Source organism: Vespa velutina, chromosome 3, assembly GCF_912470025.1.
Source record: "Vespa velutina chromosome 3, iVesVel2.1, whole genome shotgun sequence".
NCBI classification, from domain to species: domain Eukaryota; kingdom Metazoa; phylum Arthropoda; class Insecta; order Hymenoptera; family Vespidae; genus Vespa; species Vespa velutina.
The window spans coordinates 11,859,403-11,882,123 of NC_062190.1; the positions used below are offsets into that span (position 1 = coordinate 11,859,403).

General features: G+C 31.5%; 6 protein-coding genes across 14 annotated transcripts; 2 read left to right on the forward strand and 4 right to left on the reverse strand.

Moving 5' to 3' along the window:
• Positions 1-1,846: 1,846 nt before the first annotated feature.
• On the reverse strand, positions 1,847-4,272 carry LOC124948093 (diphosphoinositol polyphosphate phosphohydrolase 1). Its single transcript, XM_047491217.1, has 5 exons — positions 4,130-4,272; positions 3,848-4,043; positions 3,205-3,727; positions 2,889-3,044; positions 1,847-2,734 (listed from the first exon to the last, which is right to left on the reverse strand). The coding sequence occupies exons 3-5, from the start codon at positions 3,301-3,303 to the stop codon at positions 2,501-2,503; spliced, it is 489 nt and encodes a 162-aa protein (XP_047347173.1). The 5' UTR covers positions 3,304-3,727; positions 3,848-4,043; positions 4,130-4,272; the 3' UTR covers positions 1,847-2,500.
• LOC124948092 (E3 ubiquitin-protein ligase ZNRF1) lies at positions 4,226-8,383 on the reverse strand. Of its 6 annotated transcripts, none has more exons than XR_007100597.1 (6): positions 7,626-8,382; positions 5,616-5,711; positions 5,438-5,543; positions 4,783-5,319; positions 4,586-4,698; positions 4,226-4,367 (listed from the first exon to the last, which is right to left on the reverse strand). XR_007100597.1 is itself a non-coding variant. In XM_047491216.1 (4 exons), exons 1-4 carry the CDS (start codon positions 8,002-8,004, stop codon positions 5,262-5,264), a joined length of 639 nt encoding a protein of 212 aa, XP_047347172.1. In that variant the 5' UTR covers positions 8,005-8,382; the 3' UTR covers positions 4,569-5,261. The 6 variants fall into 6 exon arrangements, 1 of the variants encoding a protein (XP_047347172.1); XR_007100598.1 differs by lacking the exon at positions 4,226-4,367 and having other exon boundaries at positions 4,569-4,698; positions 4,783-4,827; positions 5,154-5,319; positions 7,626-8,383; XR_007100594.1 differs by having other exon boundaries at positions 4,586-5,319.
• A 595-nt stretch (positions 8,384-8,978) lies between these two features.
• Positions 8,979-13,003, reverse strand: LOC124948085 (xylosyltransferase oxt). Of its 3 annotated transcripts, XM_047491206.1 has the most exons (9): positions 12,894-12,998; positions 12,794-12,828; positions 12,148-12,330; positions 11,864-12,023; positions 11,649-11,791; positions 11,252-11,418; positions 10,793-11,174; positions 9,751-10,712; positions 8,979-9,595 (listed from the first exon to the last, which is right to left on the reverse strand). In XM_047491206.1, exons 4-9 carry the CDS (start codon positions 11,905-11,907, stop codon positions 9,128-9,130), a joined length of 2,166 nt encoding a protein of 721 aa, XP_047347162.1. In that variant the 5' UTR covers positions 11,908-12,023; positions 12,148-12,330; positions 12,794-12,828; positions 12,894-12,998; the 3' UTR covers positions 8,979-9,127. The 3 variants fall into 3 exon arrangements, with proteins under 3 accessions (XP_047347162.1, XP_047347161.1, XP_047347160.1); XM_047491205.1 differs by having other exon boundaries at positions 11,864-12,330; positions 12,894-12,999; XM_047491204.1 differs by having other exon boundaries at positions 11,864-12,330; positions 12,794-13,003.
• Positions 13,004-14,059: 1,056 nt separating this feature from the next.
• Positions 14,060-17,008, forward strand: LOC124948086 (protein ecdysoneless). Its single transcript, XM_047491207.1, has 5 exons — positions 14,060-14,708; positions 14,772-15,265; positions 15,346-15,850; positions 16,224-16,422; positions 16,499-17,008. Exons 1-5 carry the CDS (start codon positions 14,426-14,428, stop codon positions 16,917-16,919), a joined length of 1,902 nt encoding a protein of 633 aa, XP_047347163.1. The 5' UTR covers positions 14,060-14,425; the 3' UTR covers positions 16,920-17,008.
• A 1,104-nt stretch (positions 17,009-18,112) lies between these two features.
• On the reverse strand, positions 18,113-20,774 carry LOC124948089 (tether containing UBX domain for GLUT4). Of its 2 annotated transcripts, none has more exons than XM_047491212.1 (7): positions 20,102-20,774; positions 19,909-19,964; positions 19,595-19,844; positions 19,084-19,530; positions 18,817-19,012; positions 18,404-18,569; positions 18,113-18,287 (listed from the first exon to the last, which is right to left on the reverse strand). In XM_047491212.1, exons 1-7 carry the CDS (start codon positions 20,186-20,188, stop codon positions 18,191-18,193), a joined length of 1,299 nt encoding a protein of 432 aa, XP_047347168.1. In that variant the 5' UTR covers positions 20,189-20,774; the 3' UTR covers positions 18,113-18,190. The 2 variants fall into 2 exon arrangements, with proteins under 2 accessions (XP_047347168.1, XP_047347167.1); XM_047491211.1 differs by having other exon boundaries at positions 18,655-19,012; positions 20,102-20,760.
• Positions 20,311-22,637, forward strand: LOC124948091 (N-alpha-acetyltransferase 60). The gene is made up of 2 exons (XM_047491214.1): positions 20,311-20,943; positions 21,024-22,637. Exons 1-2 carry the CDS (start codon positions 20,697-20,699, stop codon positions 21,599-21,601), a joined length of 825 nt encoding a protein of 274 aa, XP_047347170.1. The 5' UTR covers positions 20,311-20,696; the 3' UTR covers positions 21,602-22,637.
• The last annotated feature ends 84 nt before the right edge of the window (positions 22,638-22,721 follow it).

Sequence of the window (22,721 nt, forward strand, 5' to 3'; positions counted from 1 at the left end):
GACATCGGATTTTGTTTTTTTTTTCCACCTGGAAACTTAAGGCAGTCATCACCCCTAGTTTTTTATGTCAATAATGAATACAAGCGTAATTGTTTGAATGATTTTGACGAACAAGGTCTCATTTTAAAGATTATTGTTTAACTCGAGCATATAGGTTTTGCGAATTTTTTAGAAAGTTTTATTGCCTATGAAAAAAAAAATCATGATCGAAAAATGATGTTTTTTTTTTTCGAAAATAGTTTATACATAAAATTAATACTTCTAATGATACTAATAATTTTGTTTGTATTTTTATGTTTCAGAACTTCATTGCAATTGCGCACGTAGTAATGAAATAATCAGGTGTTTATATAGCTAAAATAAAAATATCACAAAGTAGAACCAATGTTTGTTCGTTCGTGTTTCGCGATTTAAATAGCAAGTGTTTTTGCATCGACTGCGTGTAATGCAATAATTAAAGTCATTGTTCGTTCGCAAAGTTTTTGCTTTTTTTAATAGTCGCACGGACTGCATTTATTATTTTTATAATAGATCTTCTTGTTTCATACACGTTTTTAATTATTCGAAAATTTTAAATATTTCAATATTTATTTTAAAAATATTTTTAATACTTATTTTTCTCACGTGAAAATAGTAAAGAATGGATATACACGAGTTTTAATAAAGAATGAGCAAGAGGACATTCGCGATAGATAATCTGTAGATTACATGCGAAACTGAGCCATCTTCAACCCATGGGTCTCCATAAGCAGCAACCTCCACGTGGTGAGACCTGGGTCGGTATTACTTGCGATATATCGAAATCTATATCGTATAACGCAAGTATAACCGGGCGAATGGCTGCATATTTCAATACTTCTCCAAAATCTTTTAAATCTATTTCTAATTAAACATTAAAGTATTTAAATTTTAAATTGCTAATCATACTTGAATAAATTAATAGATTAGATATAATAAAGTTCTAAAATAATTTCTTCAAGAAACGCATTGAAAAATTCTAAGATCTTTATTATTCTTATTAATTTTCATTTATTCTTATTTATTCTTATTTACGCTTTTCAGGTTAAATATTATATTTCTATTCTATTTATATCCACATACTTCGGAATTCAAGATATGCATCAGCGATTTTCTTTCTACTTTTGTTCTTACTACTATCCTTTACATATATATATATATAGTATATATATATATATATGTAGTATATTTTATTTCTATCGCAAATAGAATAATCGTGCTAATGGTTACCTTAAATATGCTTTAGCTATTTGTATAAGTTTAATTAGAAACAAAATATATCAATTTCGTACACTTATCAAACAGTTTCCATTATTAATCCCTCCCTAAGAGGAATTTTTTATACTTACAAGTATAATCTGTTATATAGGTTTTTCTTTTTACTTTTTTCAGAAACTATTTTTACTACATACAAAAATTTCTGTCACACACTTAACTCGTTTTTTTGATTACGCGCGAAGAGAGATATGTAATTTAAACAAACTTATACACTAATGTAATAGACGCATAGTAGGGAGAGTGTTTCCCTATTGCGCTTGTAGTTCATATTTTGTCCATACCTGTCGCTGAAGTCATATACGCTATGAGCGAAAGGTGGTGAAAAGCTTCAATGTTGCCACTTGATATCATCATGATTGCTTTAAAATTATTAATTAGCTAGGTATTATTTTTATAAGAAAAATTTTCATTAGTTAAAATGTTTTAAAAATAAAATGTTAAAACACAAGTACGTATGTATCTTCAACAACACACCTTTGCTAAATATATGACTAATTATTAATGTATTTTATCTGGAAAATCAAGATCGTATCCTAGAACGTTTACAATATTTGTTATGAAATATTTTAATTCAGATTCTATAATACATTCAAAAAATTCTAATTATTTACATGATACTTGTGCTATGGTGTACATCCAAATAAACACATAATGTATTAAATGTACATTAAGTATTTTATATAATATACCGCACGTCTTGGTATATATCGAATATATACATGTATGAAATATGTATACACACACGTTTGGGTGTGCGTGTGTGTGTATGTGTGTATATATATATATATATATGTATGTATGTATGTATGTATGTATGTATGTATGTATATGTATAATAACTAACGATAAGAAAATACGTGAACTTTATATATGCAGATCATATACTTACTAAACTTGTAACTCAAAAATCCTTAAAATGTTTTATTATAAAATTTTTATCAACAATAGGAAATCAAATTAGCGAAACTGCTCCTTTATGGACCAGTTTATTAACACAATCTATATGAATAAACATAATAATAAGGACAGTAAGTATAATATTATTTTACGTATAAAATACAATGATATTAATTGTAATCCCTTTAGGAGAAGAGGTAAAGTAGCAGCAAATAGATCAAATCTCAATGACATTTGCTTTTGCAAATGAGTGGCGTGTGATATTAACTGTGTTTATTAAAATGGATATTGTTGCTAGAAATATTTATCACTTGAATAGTTGGTGAGATGGTGGAATATTAGGATTATGCCGTGGATTAGTATTGTGGAGGCTATGTAAATACGAGCGCTGGACGGGCTTGTGCTTTGCCAGTTGAAGCAGAGCCTCTGATATAGAGAACCATTTCCGTTTCCGACCGATAGCACGTGAATCTTCCCATTCTGGCAGCTCCTCGGTTACCCGCATTACCCATACCTGTGTTCTATGTTTGTGTTCCACATTCTACGATTTAAAAAGTGAATGTATCGCATTGGTGTACGAATTGTTTATAAATATCATAAAAAATATTTAAAAGTAATCTCTCAGAGATTATAAAGGTGCAATTTGCAAAACTTTTTCCAGGAAATATTTCAAAAGTTAGATATTAATGTTCAACCTCAAATATGCCAAGACAACGACCCAATTGTCCTAGTACACCAGCCTCCTCTCTGACTTCTCGAAGTGCAGTAACTGCTGGTTCTTCCTCAGGCTCTACACCACCACCAGGTACAATCCAACTATCAGGCCTTCGACTGGACGTAACCAAAAGAACCTAAAAAATGTAATTTAAAGAATGATTCTTGCGGTGAACGAAGAGTATTTTTTAATAATCCAATTAAAGAAATGGAATCATATTAGAATAAATAAAAATTGTAAAATATGGTGCATGTGAATTTTAGTAAGGATACCCAGACTGCCATCTGTTGGCTTACCTCATCCTCGAGATCGTTCTTGACGCAGATGCATGCAGCTCTGCGCCTATAACCCTCCGAATCGTAGATACGGATTGAATTTGGCTTCTCCTTCACCATGTTCAAACGTAAATATCAATAAATCATCCCATACATTCATAAATATTTGTCAGACATCCAAATCCGCCAGCCTATGCACCCGCATTACCCTAACGATATTTGGAACCGACATGTTATTGACATAGAATTCACTCGCGAGAACGTCTTGCTTCTCACATAACCAATTTCATAGCTGTGTATTCCCTGATGAGGAAGATGTTCTCACGTTGCTGGAAAAAATTTTAATAGCCTTCGGTACTGCCGTTACTTTCTTCCAAAAGGCCTTTTATAACCTCAAAACTCTCCAAGGCTCTACTTAATCGAGTATCCCCTCTACTGGCACTTTACGGCAGTTATCCAACGTCTCCAAAAATTACGAACGTTCCTAAAGTAATCCACGATGTTCCATATTTCTTATATTACAATTCCAGCCAATCCTGTAATACTTATTGAGAAATTTTCGATTATATCGTAAATATATATATTGCAAAATAAATAAGAAATAAATTTTCTTCCAAACGAAATAAACAATTCATTTCGTTATGTCATACGATATGATAATTACGTTTGTTGTTATGTTCGAACGATCATCTTTTTTACGAACGTATTGGTCTCCCTTTGATGACGTAAATATATCGCTTGTATATCGATATTTCTTAGATCATATATTATAAAATCACAGAGTTCCATTAATATTCCTCTTTCCTTGTCACGTGTGTCTTATAGAAATTAAAAATTATCGAAACCGTAATCGTTGGGTACTATAATTAAAATCATATATTATTAAACTTCGTAGGCTTCCAATGCAAACGAACTTTTTCCTTCTCCGATGATACACGATACTTACCTGCACATTAGACATTCTACCGAATAACGAATTCGAAATCGTAGAAATAGTCGCCGCGTTTTACATATTATTTGGAATTCATAATTGCACTCAAGATTAATATAATACATATCCACATTGCATTTTATTTTTACTACTTTTCTCTACGTATTTTCAAATTGTTATCGTTTTATTACAGTTATTACTTTATGCAATACATGTCCGATCCCAATATGTATACGTGAGTTTTTGTATATTACTGGAAAATTGACAGACCTGCATCTTTGCATTACAAAAACTATCATGGTGTTATGTTTATCCTTATCATATATAAAAGGGATTAATTATAGGGTAGTTGCTTTACAATTAATATTATCATATGTACATTTTAGTAACACGGAGAATGCCAATTCTCTAAGAACATAAAAGAGATTATCACATTAGCATAAATTTCAATAGAGAAGGTTAAATCAGAACCTTTATTTTTACTACAGCATCAACAATATTGCGACAAGTCCTCTGCTTGAAATTCTTATACATCCTGGCTCCCCTTTTATGAAAGTATCAAAAATATCCTTTCTAGCACTCATCTCCCAACAGATAACAGAAACGATACATTGTCGTGATAGTAAAATCATTAAAAATACAACTAAATTATCTAAGGTAGAGCTCACCTGCATGGGGCAGGTCCTTTGACTACGATTTGTCCTGTATCTCCCCTTTCCAAAGAAAAAATAATCATCAGTAATGATAAAAATTGTTTTGCTTAATGCTAAATCGACTTCAAGTTGTAAAACTAAGTAAAATTTATAAATATGGTACAATTGATAATAAGCGATAGAGCAATAATAGATTAATTATAGATACGTATAGTTAATAGCATTGTATCGTTGAAACTTATGGCGATTTGTTTTTAAGTCCTCTCCTTAGTAATAATAGAGTCGAGAATTTAATCAAACGTCCGTTTTCAATTTAAATTTTAGTGTATCTTGTTCTGTTGAACAACCACCGCATGCACCAACCACCATTGCGGACTAGCAGTCACCTTGACTAGCTTTTTTCAAATTTCTTTCTTTATCTCCATTCCTATTCCCATTGACATAAGTGTCCTCTGGGCCAAACTCTTTATCCACTGTAATCTTCAAAGCGCAAATCAATCTCCAGGATGTTCAGGGCAGCTACGATTCACTTGAAACCATTTATCAATGCAACTGAAAATATAATTCAAACATATGATACCATTCATAAGCACATATATGTTTTCAATTTGTTCAATAAGTAATATACAACACAGGAGGTGACTAACTGATGCATCAAATAAATACATACTTTTTATGATATATACACAAACAGGGCAAGCGGGCAATAACATCACCAGGCTGTAATTCTTCGAGACAAATTACACATTCCCCTTTTTCATCTGCTAATACGTCCTCTATAAGGCGAAGGGCAATTTATTAAAAGTCATATTTACAAATATAAATATCATATAACAATTATAACTCACCATTATAACTGAGACGTGGCTTGGTCAGGCACATTACCAGGTGACACTCAATATCATCCGGTAGGATAAACTTAGAGCATACAGGACACTTTAGACCTTAAACATAAATATATGTACTGAGTATGTGTACATTGATTAAACAATGTATATCTAGAAGAAAAATATACCATAGAAAACTCTTCTCACACGGTGTACAGGCACAACTTCAGCCTCAGACTCATTCAAACACGAGCTCACTATAATTCCCATAATAATCCGAACCTAACGTTGACCGACCCATCCCATGTCGAGATTTTATATCCCTCTCAACACCATTCCTATATCATTTTCAATTATCACTATTTAAAATTTACACTGCATAAGCCAAACAATCATCGATTGTGTACGGTTACCGGGCCAACCGACCCGGCAACACGTATAGCGACCTCTTTAAAACGAAACCAACGCCGCATATATAATTTTTAACGAAAAGGATCATTTCTAAAATATTCTTAACACTTTATCGACCGAGCCATGGCATTTAATAGATCATCTAATCAAAATACATAGGTTATTGATAATTTTAAGTAATTGTATTTTAATTACCGATCTACGGAAATCTCTAATATTCCTAATATTAAAATCCTATCAACAACTGACATTGAATATAGTTGTTTCTATATATAATAGTCATTTGATACGACACTTTAGCGTTATGAAAATATCTCGTTTGACGCTATATGACGTCATTCGCCTATAAGAGGTTTAAATAACTTACACTTTTTACGTTTTTATATAAGAGTGAACAAATTTAGACGTATTTTCTTCATTAACATTATGTTTTTGTATGTAAAAAAAGAGAAAGAAAAAGAAAAAGAAAATCTATAAAATAAATGTATCTTCGTTATGTTGGAAATTCTTGCGGATTGTATGACAAGACATAGTGAATTGCTAGAAATATTAATTTCTTTAAACTTCTCAATAAATTCTTAAATTCCACTTACCAATAAGTGGCCTCCTCTTTTCATATATGTCATGTAAAGCTCTCATCGTTGTGAGATAAATAAAGAACAATCTATTATAGCTCTCGTAAGAGACTAGAAATTATGTCTGACTATATAAAGAAGTACAGAAACGTTACATGATATAAAATAAAGACGCTTTGAAAAAATTTCTCACTCGCGAGAAAATTCCTCTAAATCTTTTCTCATATAATCATGAAAATATTCATAAAACACATGTGAAAATTTGGAGCAAAACATTCGATGCATCGCATCGAGAAAGAAATTCTATTTTCTTTTGTACATAAAGAAATGTTATTATCATTATTATTGTAAGACGAGTTATGGGCCTTTTTTCCAATCTTTTCCCATAAAATATGCGTGACGAATGGTCAAAGAATTTTGGTAGATTATTTTAGAACACGTGGCAAAGCACTACACACGCGCCAAAACAAACGCCCCCTGTCCTACCCGCGATCGCAAGCGGCAAAGCTAACTATGTGAAATTTTACGGATACAACATAACCTCCTTATCAAGTTGATCAAAATTACATTAATTTTAACGACTATGTTTCCCATTAGAAATGCAAAATCGACAGATACAATACTCGAAATGACTTTTTCTCCGTTTTAATGAGGAATACGAGAATGTTAATTGTCGTTGAAAAATTACGAGAAAAAGATCAAAGCACAAAAAACTAGACCTATTTTCTTCTATAGAATATTATGCGATGCCCTTGAAGATAGCAATTTTAAGAATCTAGCAGCAATAATTGTTATGTAATGTTTTTCTCGTATAACCCTATACAAAGCAAAATAAACTATGTACATTTATAATATCATTTATAATAGTCAAAAGCGTATAAATATACTATTCTAGACATAAAAAGAGAAAAAAAAAAAAAAAAAAAAAAAAAAAAAGAAAATCTACTTAATTTTATTCCACGAAAGCTATTTGTCAGTAGGTCATATTTACGTGGATGAAAAGGATATAGATTATGTCGATACTCTATACACTGGGCCAACCTACCGTTAAGGGACCAGATGTGAGAAGGCAAGCTGTGAGCGGCATATACTCTACCACTATCTTCATCTGCATCGTCTGAATCAAGTTGTGGCAATCCAAGAGCTTGGGCTACTCCAACACCGACAGTTGAAGCAAGAGCACCTTGTTCTCCTGAAGAAAGATCCGGTACAGAACTGAGAGAACGTGCACGTTGTCTATTATCTCCTGATACTCGAGAAGTCTGCGACTGACTTCCTTGTTGATGTTGATGCTGCAACACGCCAACACCTCCAGGCAAGGAACGAAGCACAGAAAAGCCTTGCATCGTAGTGTCATTGGTCCCAGTAGATGACTGACTGTTGCCTCCTGCAGATTGTGCTACAGTACTTGCCCTGACACCCATTTCAATTATTATTAAAATCACGTATTCCTTCAGAATCTTTCAATTATAATCTCAATAGTTTTATTTCTTTGTTAAAACGATATTTATTATTTCGCTTCGTGGTTCTGGTAGTGGTACATGCACTGATACAGTTTCCACGAATAATTTCCGTGCTCGGATTTTGCACCGCTGGCAACACACACTTGAGATGTTAAATGATTCCACCGGCAAGATTACAACACTATGTGATTTAACTTAGGCCGGAATTTTACAGGCATTCGCCACGACAAGCAAGTCATTTCGCCCAAGAGCATATCAGCGGCTCGTCGCGCAAAACATCCCCCGACATCTTGCGATAAACTTCCTAAAAGTCAAAGCGGTCAGCTTATGCAGATATTCCAGTTTTGTCACATGCGTTTCCATCTTGGTTTACGAACGACTTTTGAGTTAGTTCAATATTTTGACAAACATACAGATTAGTTTGGAAGAATTGTATTCCAATTTTTGTCGAACATTCATTCGTTGGACTCGAGTTGATTCATCATAATATCGTATAGATTAAGCTTTCGGATTGGCTATCATGTTTTATTCGTCCAATCAGGAGTTTGAAAATTGGATCCACACTTACCTCACACACACACACACACACACACACGCGCGCGCGCACACACACACACACACACACACAGAGAGAGAGAGAGAGAGAGAAAATTATATTAAGATATAAAATTCTACTTCATAATTTAAGATATAAAATTCTACTTCATAATTTTGTCCACTATTTACGTGTTAAAAGCTTCAACCGCTTTGCAATTGTTAGCTAAAAAATAAAATATTCGAAACTTTTATAAGGAAAGTATAATATTTATAATTCGCACAGTATATTGTCAAGTATCTTCTGCGCGTGCGCGCATGTGTATATATAATATGTATGCACGTAACTCGATGTATGAATGTATATATGTATGTATGTGTTCGTATGTATGATGTATGGATATATACATATATATATATATATATATTTTTATAAATACAATATATATACAGATGTTGTCAATATAAAAATATCTAAAGAGATAGATAATCTTCATAGAGGCATAATGAGTTTAAAAATGTTAAAAATGGCACATATTTGGTAAATTAATTAATAATTTTGACATAGGTTATGGACATCAGCCTTTGGGTCTGGGCTCAAAGAGCTCCAAGCAGTATCAATGCATTTCTGCAATTTCAGTTTGGTTTTGGTCTGATCACCAGCATTGCATATTTTATCAATTTCATAATGTTCGTATACTAATCCATCTATCCATTGATCTAGATCAGAACCAATTTTATTTTCTGTAACTTTTTCATAAGAGTGCTGCTCATGGCGTACCATCAAGTTTACAAAGTTTGACCACTTTTTTGTTATTTCATCTGTATTATGATAAGTATTATCAGGCATATTGTTTACTTCCTTAGCCTTTTCTTTGTTAATTTGTTGATTTTTCCAATAGGATAATGGAGTTACTAAAAAATTTATTTTTGCTACTAGTAATGAGTCAACCACCAACAACACATGCCAAGTGCCTATTACCAAATGATCACTGAGTTGTGGTCTGACATGTCCCATCTATAAAAAGAAAGAAAAAAAAAAAAAAAAAAAAAAAAAAAAAAAAAAAAAAAAAAAAAAAAAAAAAAAAGAAAAAAAAGGAAAAGAAGAAACATAATTAAAAACACTTGAAGATACACACGCTATAACTTTAGATAATGTAAATATATTATTACCAAAGCTGCACCATCTTCAATATGAATATAGTTAACATCTGCTAGCAGTCCATGTGGATCGATCCAGAGCACAGAAAAATTTTGCGGAGTTGTAATTGCATCATCAAATTCATATAATAAAACTGGATTTGAATAAGGGCCTATACTACCCATCACATTTCTAAATGTTTGTTCTTTCTGGTCATATTCAGTATTAACAAAAAGACTATGAATTTTCCCTAACCATAATCTATTGGTAGAAACATTATGTCGTAAATACACCAGAGCTTCAATCTTTTCTGTATATTTATTTTGCAATATCGATGTTTCCCGATATTCTATATCACCTTCAGCTAAAATTAATATGCCAGTAAATCGATTTTCTCGAAAATATGCCGTTGTTTCTATAACGCGTACATTCTGAAAATTGACATTAAGCTTCTGGAAAGAAATTCTTGCTAAAGAATATGATATTGTTAATAATGCATCATCTATCGGAGGACTTAAATCTGCCTTGTGATAAAGACTTTGCCAATATGCATCGTAACTATTAGCTCTGACAGTCATATTTGCTCTTTCAGGATATAACCATTCTTCCACTCTATCTATAATTCTTTGATCTATAACAGGTTCAAATTTTCGTGCAAAGAACAAATTACGATCAGCAGTATTACGTATTCTACTGAAATCTTCAAGTTTAAAATCATTTGGGCTACAACCACACCAATCGACTACAGCTTTATACTGACATTTACAACCCAATTTTCTTTTCCAATTAGTCACATGAAGATTATTGTCTACATAACTATCACAAAATCGGGAATTACGTAATACAGTATGAAAAAAAGATTCGGCAGGTAATAAAGTATATTGAAATACTTTTAAAAGATCAGCTACTAAAGTATCTGGTTTAGGATTAGAAATATATTCTACAAATTCTCGACTTAAAGCTACCCAATCGCTGCCTCCGTCAATTTGAATACCTGAAAAATTAATACACCATGTCCTATTTACATAAATATTTTTAATTTAATATATTTCAATAATTAATGAATAAATATACCATTTGGCAATTTTCGATCCCCTACTCTCCACATTCGTGCTTCGCATTCAACGAAAGTTTTATCCAATCCTTGCTTAGTAATAAAGCGTTGAACTTCTCTCCCATGTGATTTAACAAAGTTCATACCTTTGTTCCAACTAAGAAATTCCGTTAACTGAGCATTAGTTTTCACAGGAAAATCAGATTCAGATAAATTTACAAGAAAATCCCAATATTGTTGGTACGCAAGTATTTGTCGTGCAGATCTTAAAAAAGTTGTTAAAAGACTTGCACCACCCCAAATAGTTGCATGTCTCATACCTTCTCCTCTTGCTACTTTGATATTATTAGCCTTACATGATTTTTCTATTTTCAACATTTCACGATATAAATAATCTTGTCTCTGAAAGTGCATGATATGTTACTTTGAACGAGACAATTATTAAATCGCCGTAAAATTTGCATCAAAAATATTCTTACAGCATCAACGTGAATATAAAATAAATGAGATGGATGATATAAAATACTGATAAGTCGCTTAATTTGCCGACTAGCTCTACCATTCACAGTTAACAAGTAAGCTATACGTGCTGCCTTCTCATGACCTGTCTTTGAACTTGAATTTCTTGCTTCTTGAGATTTAAATTCTGCAACATATTTATAAACACCTAATGAAATCTATTTGAATCTTAAATTTTACAATTCTGTACATATTCCAATAGAGTTAATAAATTACTACTACAATCGTAGTAAATTTAACTTGAAGAATTTTAACAAGTACTAATTAAATGCCATCACCTTTACAAATAAAATGAATCCAAAATAAATGATTATAGCTTCTGTGCATTCAATACAGATATATTTATATGTTTCTTACTTTGGATACCAGTCCAGAAAACATTAATTGTTAAATAGCCTCCACACAATTGCTTTGGATTGCCAGAGCATTTCATATTACAACTAGAGTCTGGTAAATGTTTTATTTGAGGTGGTTCTTCCATTCCACAAAAACATTCTACACTATAAAATCATCCATAAAAAAATTATCATAGATATCTGAATAATATAAAGACATTAATTTGTGATACTAACGAGTATTCGGTACCAGCATATGGATATCCTGATTGAAGACACATAAAAGCACAACGCTCTGGAGAATTGTTCCCTTTGAAAATATGGTAATAACCAGAAAGTACTCTCAAGGTTTTATCATCTTGAAAACAGCCCAAATTTATTGGTTTACTTGAAAAACCTAGAGAATGTGAACACAAGGATTGTATCCTTTCTGGATATAACAAACCCTGCTGACTAAGGCACGTCACATTGACAATGCGTTGTTTGCACATTTGACTTTGTGCACGTGTCACTGCACTTACAGCTTCCCTGCCAAGGACTTCGCAAGCAGGTGTAAAATTTAATGATTTACGATCTAGCATTATTCTGGCAGTGCGATTACGATGATATTGAGAAGATTTATTTGCTTGTTTGTCAGGTGGAAGTTTCAATTGACGTGAGCCTTTTGGCAAACCTTCACTTTCTTCTGATTGCAGTACATCTTCCTATTAATAAACGATATAATAACGAGTCTTATTAACATGTTAAACTTTTCATTCAGACCAAATGTACCATCGATGGTACTACATACTGACATATTTATTTGATACGCTAAGAACATATATTTTTGGAAGAAATTTAAATACGTAGAATGTATTTCCATTAAAAGAATGAGCCATTGTATAAAATGCAATATTAAACAAAACACATAAATAATTAACGATCACATATAATGATTGTTAAAAGTAAGGATATCAATCTTTAGTCAAAACATGAAATGGCCTGAATGAAAAGTCGAACAAAAATGTTTCGACATGGAACGTATTAAGTATACTTATAAACTTGATAAAACAATATAAACAAAATATATGCTTTTTTATGCGTTCAAATATTTATATCCTTGTAGTATCTTTTTGAGTAGGGATATGAAATCGTTATTGAAAGATTAAAAGGTTAGATTCCACTTACTCCGTCTGATGATGATTTTCCAAGTTTACGACTATCTAAACCAAAAAATGAGTGAGCTAAATAAAATTGCACGCAAAGGACAGTTATACCAAATACAAACAATATACGATATTTGCGAAAACAACTTGAGGAACGTCCGACCGTATAACTTTTGGCTACCGCCATCTTTTTCCTTTTTGTATTCTATTAAGGATGTTCATTATCGTATTATATTTTGTTCGAAGCGCGTGTGACTTCAGCGACATGTATGGACAAAATATAAACTACGAATATAAGCGGACAACTATGTCTCCATCTAGCGTCTATCGTATCGGTGTATAAGCTTGTATTGAATATACCCATCTAAAATGTGTATAACTATTGGTTTCGTGTAGGTCAAAGTAAGTAATTTAGTAGACTGAACTCATAACTTTTAGTCTATCATATTTGTCTCTCACGTTATAGTAAACATGTGCATCTCGCAATACGAGTATGCATATGTTTCACGATAAGAACATAAAGAATAATAAATATAATTAACACATATGACAATTAGTATATAAATTTATAAATTTAAAGAAATTATCTTTGAATTTAGTTATATCTCATTTATTTGTTTGTATAAGTATTATTGGCAAAGCGTTAATACTTTTACTGTTTAATCAGAATTAGATTAGAGGAATTTGGAAAATACATACAGCCATTCGCTCGGTAGTACTTGCTTTACATGATTTACAATTAAACTTCGCAAGTAATACCGATGATTCAGGTATCACTACATGGAAGTCCCTACATATGGAGATACACGGACTAACGCTGATTCTACTTTAACATCTACATTCTGCAAAAACTGATCAGCGAGATGCCTTTCCGCTTCGAAAGTTTCTCAATTAACAGGAGATGTATGAGACTCTGCTTATAGATAGCTTCACCGTAGCGATACCCTTAGCTTCAGGCATAATGGATTATTATTGAGCATGATCATTCGTGCCTTTCGAATTTTGAACAATAAAACCGTAATGCTTGATAGGACTTTTTCGTCTCATTTTAAAAAGGAAGGTTTCATCTCTTTCTCGAACTTTTGAAAAAGCTTTTTATTTGTGCATAAACCATTCTCAAAAAATATCATTTTTTAACACGATTTTTTTCAAAGAAAATAAAACTTTTTCAAAAATCCGATAAAGATATGTCCTAGATTAAATCTTCGTCTTTAAAATGCGACCTTGTTCATCAAGATCGGCCTATAACTATGGCTATTTTCATTGATGGCGTAAACCATCATAAAATCAGGCTTAGTGAACAACCTGAAATGTTTCCTTTTTAATATCTTAAATTATAAATTGAATGAGATGAAATCGTAAATTTGTAGTTGAGTATCATTCGTAAATGGCACGTAACTAATTTCTACTAAACTGCCGCCTGACGTTTGTCGAAGCAAATAACGCTGAATAAGAAAAGTAAAGGTTTCAATATCATACATAGTTATGCATTATGGACATTTCATCCGATATAGTCGATACAAATTTGTTTGAGAATTCTGGTAGTTCGTTTTACTTGTAAATTTTGTCTGGAATTGAGGTTAGACTATGATCGAAACGGTACAAAACGTACAGAAATAAAAACTGTAAATGTTTTTGCGTTTTAAAAGTCTAAATGGCTAGTCACGTATATAAAAAAATGGCGAACCTACCAATAATACATAAAACGAGAGAGGATGACGTTCTCGAATGTTTTCTTTATCCCAAATTTTGTTATGCATTGAACACAGATAACATAACTGAAGCACAACTTAATGAAGAAATTGAAAGATATTATCAAGAAATAGCACCTTATACGGCTGATTATATTTGGCATAGAGATGCCTTAGTATTCCGTCCAAGAACCAAACAAGCAATGATGCTAGAAAGAATTCTTGACAATTCTATGGTTATAGAAGGTAAATTTTTTGCTGTTACCACTTGCATGTTAATGTCACATTAATAAATATTTGTTTTGTTAGATCATCAAACTGTAGCTCACATTTATGCAACTTTACGTTTTGATGAAGACATAGGAGATGAATGGTTTACAGTATTTCTTATATACAAATTGACAAAAGTGTTTGACGGATTAATTGCTAGATTAGTAGATTCAGATGGTGAATTTCTTTTAATCGAGGCTGCAAATGCATTACCTTTATGGGCTAATCCAGAGACTTGCCAAGATCGTGTTTTTATACATGATGGATTACTTCACATTATTAGAGAAAAGGGAAAGTCATTTGTAAATTTGTTGAATAACATTAATCGTATTCCACAAAATTCTAGAGTATCGGATAAAGTACAGAGTATATTAAACAAACGCATAGACATCTATCCAGAGGAAATATGTAAGAGGAAACATAAGGCAAGAGCTTTTTTACCAGAAAAGGCTGCATCTATTCTACGACAAGAACCAGGACTTATTGGACCAATAATAAGAACAATTTGTCATTCGGATCCATTTGAACGTAAAGTAAATGAAGATATTTTCTCTTGATCAATATTTTCATATGGAAAAATTACACTTATTATTTAATATTAATATTATCGTAGGTTTGTCGCGCCATGAGGTATTTTCCACCTGAGCAACGTACCATGGTTAATGTGAAAATGACTAAATGTTTATATGCATTGGCATCGCATAGTCGATATACCGGCGATCCGAGAACAGGTTGGAACTTACCTCCTGCAAGTAGTTCCAAATATAATGCATATGTTCTTGGTGTTAAAATAGCATGTGGTCTAGAAATGTTAGTAGCGCGTGCTAATGAGGAACGTAGAAAAAGAGCAACAAATGCATCAGGAATAGATAATGAAGGAAAGTCAATATCAAATGAACATTCGCTCAATGCATTTTTGTCTCGATTGGAAGCTAGTGGGTATTTTAAAGATTTATTGGAAGGCAGTCAAGAACGTGAAAAACTTTTGATTATAGCAAAAGACTACTTTTTAAAACACTTAAATTTAGATGATACATTATTACATAATGATAAAACAGATGCGGAAAAAGTTTTAGAAGCATGGGAAAATATACAAACGAATGACGTTGAGATGTATGGTAATTACCACAATGATTATGTATTAGTAGGATAAAAGTAACTAAGAGTGTGCTTTCATGCAGATGCATGTGACATTATCAATTTAGAGTGATAATTATAGTAATAAAAGCTTGTTACAATGTATTTTGATATCTTCATTGAGTTAAATTAAAAAAAAAAAAAAAAAAAAAAAAAAAAATGTTGTAGTTACACATATCGTATACTTTTAGTTACTTCTTTAGTTTTTTATTAAAAACATATAATTATGCATGCATATTGTGTCTATTTTTTCAGTTGACTACTGATAAGTATGTATATGAAATAATACAAGATTTTTTATTATAACTTGTTATAATAAAAAATTGCAAATATACTTTATTGTTTACTTTACAGCCCAAGATGAAGGTACATTAAGTCCTGCAGACAGTGATAGTTGGCTGAATATAGATCCAGCACAATTAGAAATGCTTTTGAATCAACAATGGGGTACTAGTAAAGACAAAAAGCACGAACATGAACCATTGAGTCTTAGAGAAAAAGTACAAGCCTTTCTCAATCAAAATAGTGATATTGATGGCGTACAATTTGTAGAGTATGTTTTTTACCTTAATTTCAATATCATTTTTGCAAAATAATTGAATGTCGTTATGACTTGTTTTTATTTAAAGGGGTCAATCAGCGGATGATAGTACGAGGCATGATCCAGATGACAATGGAAGAATAGAATTTGATGCCGACGTGTTTGACAGTACCTTACGCGATATATTAGATTTAGTTGTGCCAGGTGGCGAAGGAGAATTTGAAGGGAGCTCAGAAGGTTCATTAGGTGGTGATGATGAAGATAAAGGTGGCGAAATGGATAAATACATGCGATTGTTAGATTCGCAATTGCAAGCAGAATTAGTAAAGGAGGAAGAACATATTGATAATAAACACACCGATATAGTAGAAGCAAATTTAATGGAAAGTATTCAAGGGGAATCGGGTGGTTCTGGTCCAACTGGAAATATAATTGGCGGTCCCATACGACGGCTCATGCATTTGCAATTACAGTCTCCCACAAAAGTACCTCCTGATTTGCAAAGTTAATAATTGTTTATTGAAAGTTATAAAAGAAAGTCATAATAAATCAAATTCATCTTTGCATGTAAATATTGATGTAGGCCTTACTGTTTGATGCACATAAATATTTGATACTATCACAATATTTACTATGCCAAAGCAATATTATGATAACAAACAGGTGTGCTCAGTTAGAGAATACGTTTACAATCTGTCTATACGATCTCAGACTGACGTCATTATAGACAAAATTAAATTAATATAATATCATCTTTGTCTATATTCTTATATTTTTACATTTCATATTATAGTTCATATATTTCTATTTTATACAAACTCAATCACTATGATTATGCAATTATTTCATACACTTACATATATACGTATATTATTGTGAGTTTATATTATTATTATACGAATGACAAGTTCAATGTCTATCTTGGCGTCAGTGTGAAAATTGCTTTTTATACTCTCGTGAACACACCTTATTTCATGCTATAATGATATGTGCTTGTGCTGTGAATGAAAAAGAATAAAAGAAAAAGAAAAAGAAAAAAAAACGAAGTTGACGTTGAACGTTAGAAAAGCAATTTCAAAGCAAATCGTATGCATCTTTCGCGGATAATGTTTAAAGTTTATAATCCGTCTATCCATTATAAACATTCATGATTAACTCAAATAACATATCTTACAAAGATAAACGTATACACACATTATCGATATAAAAGATTATAGATAATAATTAATGTTTCTAATGCATAAAAAGAGCTGTCCATTAGATAAATTATAAATATACGAATTGTTACTACTACAATCTATTTGATGGGCCATGGAAGTGCAAGAAGTTAATTGTTTAATTTGCACATTCCATATCATTATAATAAATCGTACATAAAATTAACAAAAATTAAATTTCTTGAATATTTATCAAAATTAGTACTAAAAAATTTGTACCTTTTTGTTATACATTTCATTATTTGCCTATAATTAAATCCATTTTCACTTTTGTAAATAATCAGTATTAATAATGGCATCATTGTTATACAGATCTGTATATTTCAATTTTTACTAATGCATAAAACATACATACCAGACACCCACACACACACACACACACGCGCGCGCGCGCGCGCGCATCTTTAAACGACATACATATAGATCTGTACAAATACTCAATAAAGAATTCCTATCATACATTTATAAAAATTATTTTTCATATCTTTGTTAAATACGAATTTATTTATTACATTACTTTATTTACTCTATAATATAATTATTATTTATTGTGTTTTGAGCAATTAACAACCACTGGGTCCTGGAACAGCTGTGATATCTTTGATTACTTTATTTTCTTCTTTATTTGTTTTAACTTTTTCTTCAGATATTATAGTCATTCTGTAAAAATAATAAGCACACTATGTTAAACATTTATTTAGTGATATCATTGTATAATTATAATATCATCTAAAAATATATTCGAATAATAAAAACAAACGTAAATCATATTTTACCTTGATTTAATTGCTTGTATATTGGCAATTTTAGGATCTATTAATTTTTCTTTTACAGATGATTTTAAAGATGACGTTCCAGAATAATATATAATAGCACAAGGTACAAGGTTCTCATCTATTAATCGTGCATCTGGATTTAAAATGTGTTTTGGTGGAGCAGTATCTGTTAAGTTATCAAACAAAATGATGTACCTTTAATTAACATATTTCTAATTTCAAAATGTTGCGATTAATACATGTTAACTTACAAAGAGTAAAGTCACAAGATGAATCACATAAATAATTTCTAATAATGTCCTTAATAACTTGCACAGATTCTAAAGGTTTAAAACAAGCTTGGAAAACGAATTGATCTGGAAACTGAATACGAATCACTGTCCTGCGATATTTATTAAGTTGTTCTAATGTACGTTTATTTTGCTCAAGTTGACGTTGAGCTTCGGTCAAAAGTGGTGCTTCCTCTAGCTCTTCTCTCCTTCGTTTAGCATCTCGTAGGAGTATCTTTGCATCTTCGACCGTCAAATCGAAAAAACTATCTGGTAAATCAATTTTTGGCAATGCTTGTGCTCCAGCTTGATCAAATACTAATGCGTTTCGTTCTCCCAACTATAACACAACAATTACGTTCATCAACTATCTAGATTATTATTTGTAGTATTACAAAAGTAAGATCTTACAAACTCTATATTTATCTCTTCTTCTGCATTTGAATGGAAATTTGTACCGAGTTTGTCTTTCATATCATTATAATTTGATAATTGTTCCTGATCACACGTAGCATTATCCTTATTTCTATTATTATTTGAACTTTTATCTTCGTCTTTTGTTTTAATATCTTCTATGTGCTTAAAATCTTGTGATTTCATTTTATTTCTTTCTTCTTTCAACAATGTAATAGGATCTAATACTTTGCCTTCGTAAGATACGGAAGGAATCCTTTGTTGTTTATTATACTTGGTGCAATCATCATCTATGGGTTTCGTAGACTTTGGTATTAAAGTTGTAGATACATGTGCCTGTGTTTTTAATTGCACTAAATCACGATGTATCATCCGTAGCATAGCTTTACCACTAGTAAGACCTAACGATTTCAAAGTCATCTCTTCTAAATCTTGACCATGTACCTGTAAAAAAGATCTATTCGAATATGCTTCCAACATTCATATAAAATCTTGTAAGATGTATTACCTCACGATGCATATATATTATTACTGCAGTTTTGCGATCTTCATTAGGACATATGGTCGTTAAAACTTGTGCCAAAGTGACATCTGGTAAAAAATCATTCATTAATCGTTCACCATTCTCTAACAGTATACCCACTGTAACTTTGGATGTATTACGTGGCTTTTTACAAGGTACCATTTCCACCCGTGCATTATTAGATAAACCAGTAAAACGTAATATGGAATTTACATCTAATATCTTATTGAAGTGTCTACAAAAGAGAGGGTGAAAATAATATTAAAAATAAATTAAAATAAGTTTCAAACGTTACTCACTTAATATCATAATCGTTTGCATTATATCCATGCTTTTGGCAAACTTCTTCCAACACCTATAAATGGAAATAAGTAAATTTTCCATTATAATGGAAATAAGTAAATGGTTAATTTTTTTTTTTTCATATAAATCTAATGTAAATTCAAATTCAAAAATCAACTTCAAATCGACATTAAATGTTAATCTATTTACTTGTAAAATAGTTGTATTTGGAGTAACTTGAACATTCTGTCGACGACCGTCGGGTGTAAGAACGATGACACTTTTATTTGCCGCCATAATAGATTAAATCTCAAGTGGTCATGCGACGAACCACAGAGCAAACAGCTGACTCAGAACTTTTCTATTTCTGACGATTCTCTTTCTCGCCCTCTCTCCCTGTTATCTATTTGTTTCTCTTATAGTTGATCGAATTCAAGTTCCCGTTTGGCACTCTAATACTAACGATTTAACCTTTTAAACATACCATGTTCGTTACTAGCTGCATGAATTGTTGTTTTCGAAAAACGATAGCACATTGAAGAAAAAAGAGTTTCTAAGTTCGACAATGGTACTTTTAGTTAATTGGCAAGAAAAGTATCAAATGCGATGAAGTGGCGACCCTGCTCTTTCGATTCTGCTCGCATTACGTCACGAGAGTTTACGTTCTCTTCTGGCATAAACAAACCTATGAAAACAAAATGTCTGCGAATCGCGTTATGTTTATTAACAGATGTTTGTATGCGACCTGACGTACTTCATATCGCCGTACAAATGATTCGTAAGATGCCAGAAAATTTGTGGCGTAATGGCCGTGTCCTTTAACCGGTACCTTATCTTGCCGGAAATCGAAAAAAGTGAACTAGAGGTTGACTCGGGAAATAAGCGCGCGTACACGAATGAAAATTCAACAAGAAATTCGGCTGATGGCCCGACAACCCCCGTGACTTCTGTGACCGTCCCTCTTTGCGTTTTGGGCGAAGTTCAATTACGTTTTTTGTGCCCGGACGATTTAGAAGAAGTCCGTGCACTTTGCCAAGATTGGTTTCCCATAGGTGAGACGAATATATATCTCAATTTACGCTTTAATATCTGTTATATGTTGGAAGAGAATGCGATAGTTCTGCCTTTACAGATTATCCAAATTCATGGTACGAAGACATAACAAGCTCTTCGAGATTTTATGCGTTAGCTGCGGTATACGGTGGAGTAATTATAGGACTTATTGTTGCTGAGATAAAGCCGTATGTCAAATTAAACGAAGAAGATCGTGGAATTCTGTGTTCGAGTCTAGGGAAAGACTCATTAGTTGGATATATACTTAGTTTAGGAGTACGCCGTACGTATAGAAGAAATGGTATTGCATCATTATTATTGGAGCAGCTATTGGCACATGTCACTGCTCCGGAACGTTCTTCAGTGAAAGCAGTTTTCTTACATGTTCTATCTAGCAATGTGCCTGCTATTTTGTTTTATCAAAGGTGCCATTTTCGATTGCACAGTTTTTTACCATATTATTATTATATTCATGGAAAATGTAAAGATGGCTTTACGTATGTCCTTTACGTCAATGGTGGACATGCACCATGGGGTATATGGGATTGGATTCGACATTTAGTCAGGGCGATGGCTAGTCTTGGTCCATGTAGGGTACCTCGATGGATTTGGCAACGGCTTTTATGGGCTACCACTATACTTTCTTATCACAGATGATAAATCTTATGAGGCTGTGATATATCAAAAGAATATTAAGTTACAATTAAATTCACATAAAAAATATATACATATATAAAACTCCAAATGCAAATGAATTCAATATACGAAGAAAAAAAAAAAAAAAAAGAAAAAAAAGAAAAAAAAAATAACTGTATAACTTATATGAACTGTTTGCATACGGTTTTGTTGATTAGATTTATATAAATATGGTCTATATATCATAAATAATTAGTCCTTTTTACTTAGCTTTTGGCTGAACAAAGAAATAGTTTTTATTAACATGAAATACAAAATTGAAATTATTAAAAATAATTTTCTTTTCAAAACTATTAGCTTATGATATAAACTGCCAGAAGATTTGTACAAAAAATATAATTTATGCATTGAAATTGAATAGACATTTTATAGTGATACTTAGTTTCAAATAAGCAGAGAAAAAATCTACAAAAGTCTGATCTGTATAAACGCATATGTGGTTAAACGTTCTAAAATTATTTTTAACTAAGTATTAAGTAAAATTAAACATTGTTCATAAAATGTTTATAATAATGTATCATTTATTTATGTTTCACTGTATGGATATATATGAAATGAAACAACTAATGATCATATATTATAAATTTCTGGATTTTACTAATTGTTTTAATCAATAATGAACTTTGGAAAAACATAATAGTTCGTAAAAATAATGAATGCGATAGAATTGTATAATGAAAGCTTTAATGAATCAAAAAAATACATGTTTTATTTTTTTTCCTATGCATAGCTGATCTATTGTGAACATAGAAATTAATATTTCTGTTATACTTCCTTTAATGCCTTCATTATTTATTTTTATATATAAGTTTTAATAAGAATATGCAATTACTTTAAGCTCCAACTTTAACATGAAATGTTGATAAAATTCGTGAACGTGAATGCGTGTATTTATACATAATGTAAATAAATACGAAATGTACCAGAATAGTTGAATTAGATTGTATATAACATTGTAATGATATTGTTTGTAATAAATTGACATGTTATAACATTGCTTCGCTTTTATGACATATTTTTAAGTTTCCTGAACTGCGGAAGCGTCAGTTATGTTGTTCTCTTTTTTCTTTATGTAATATAT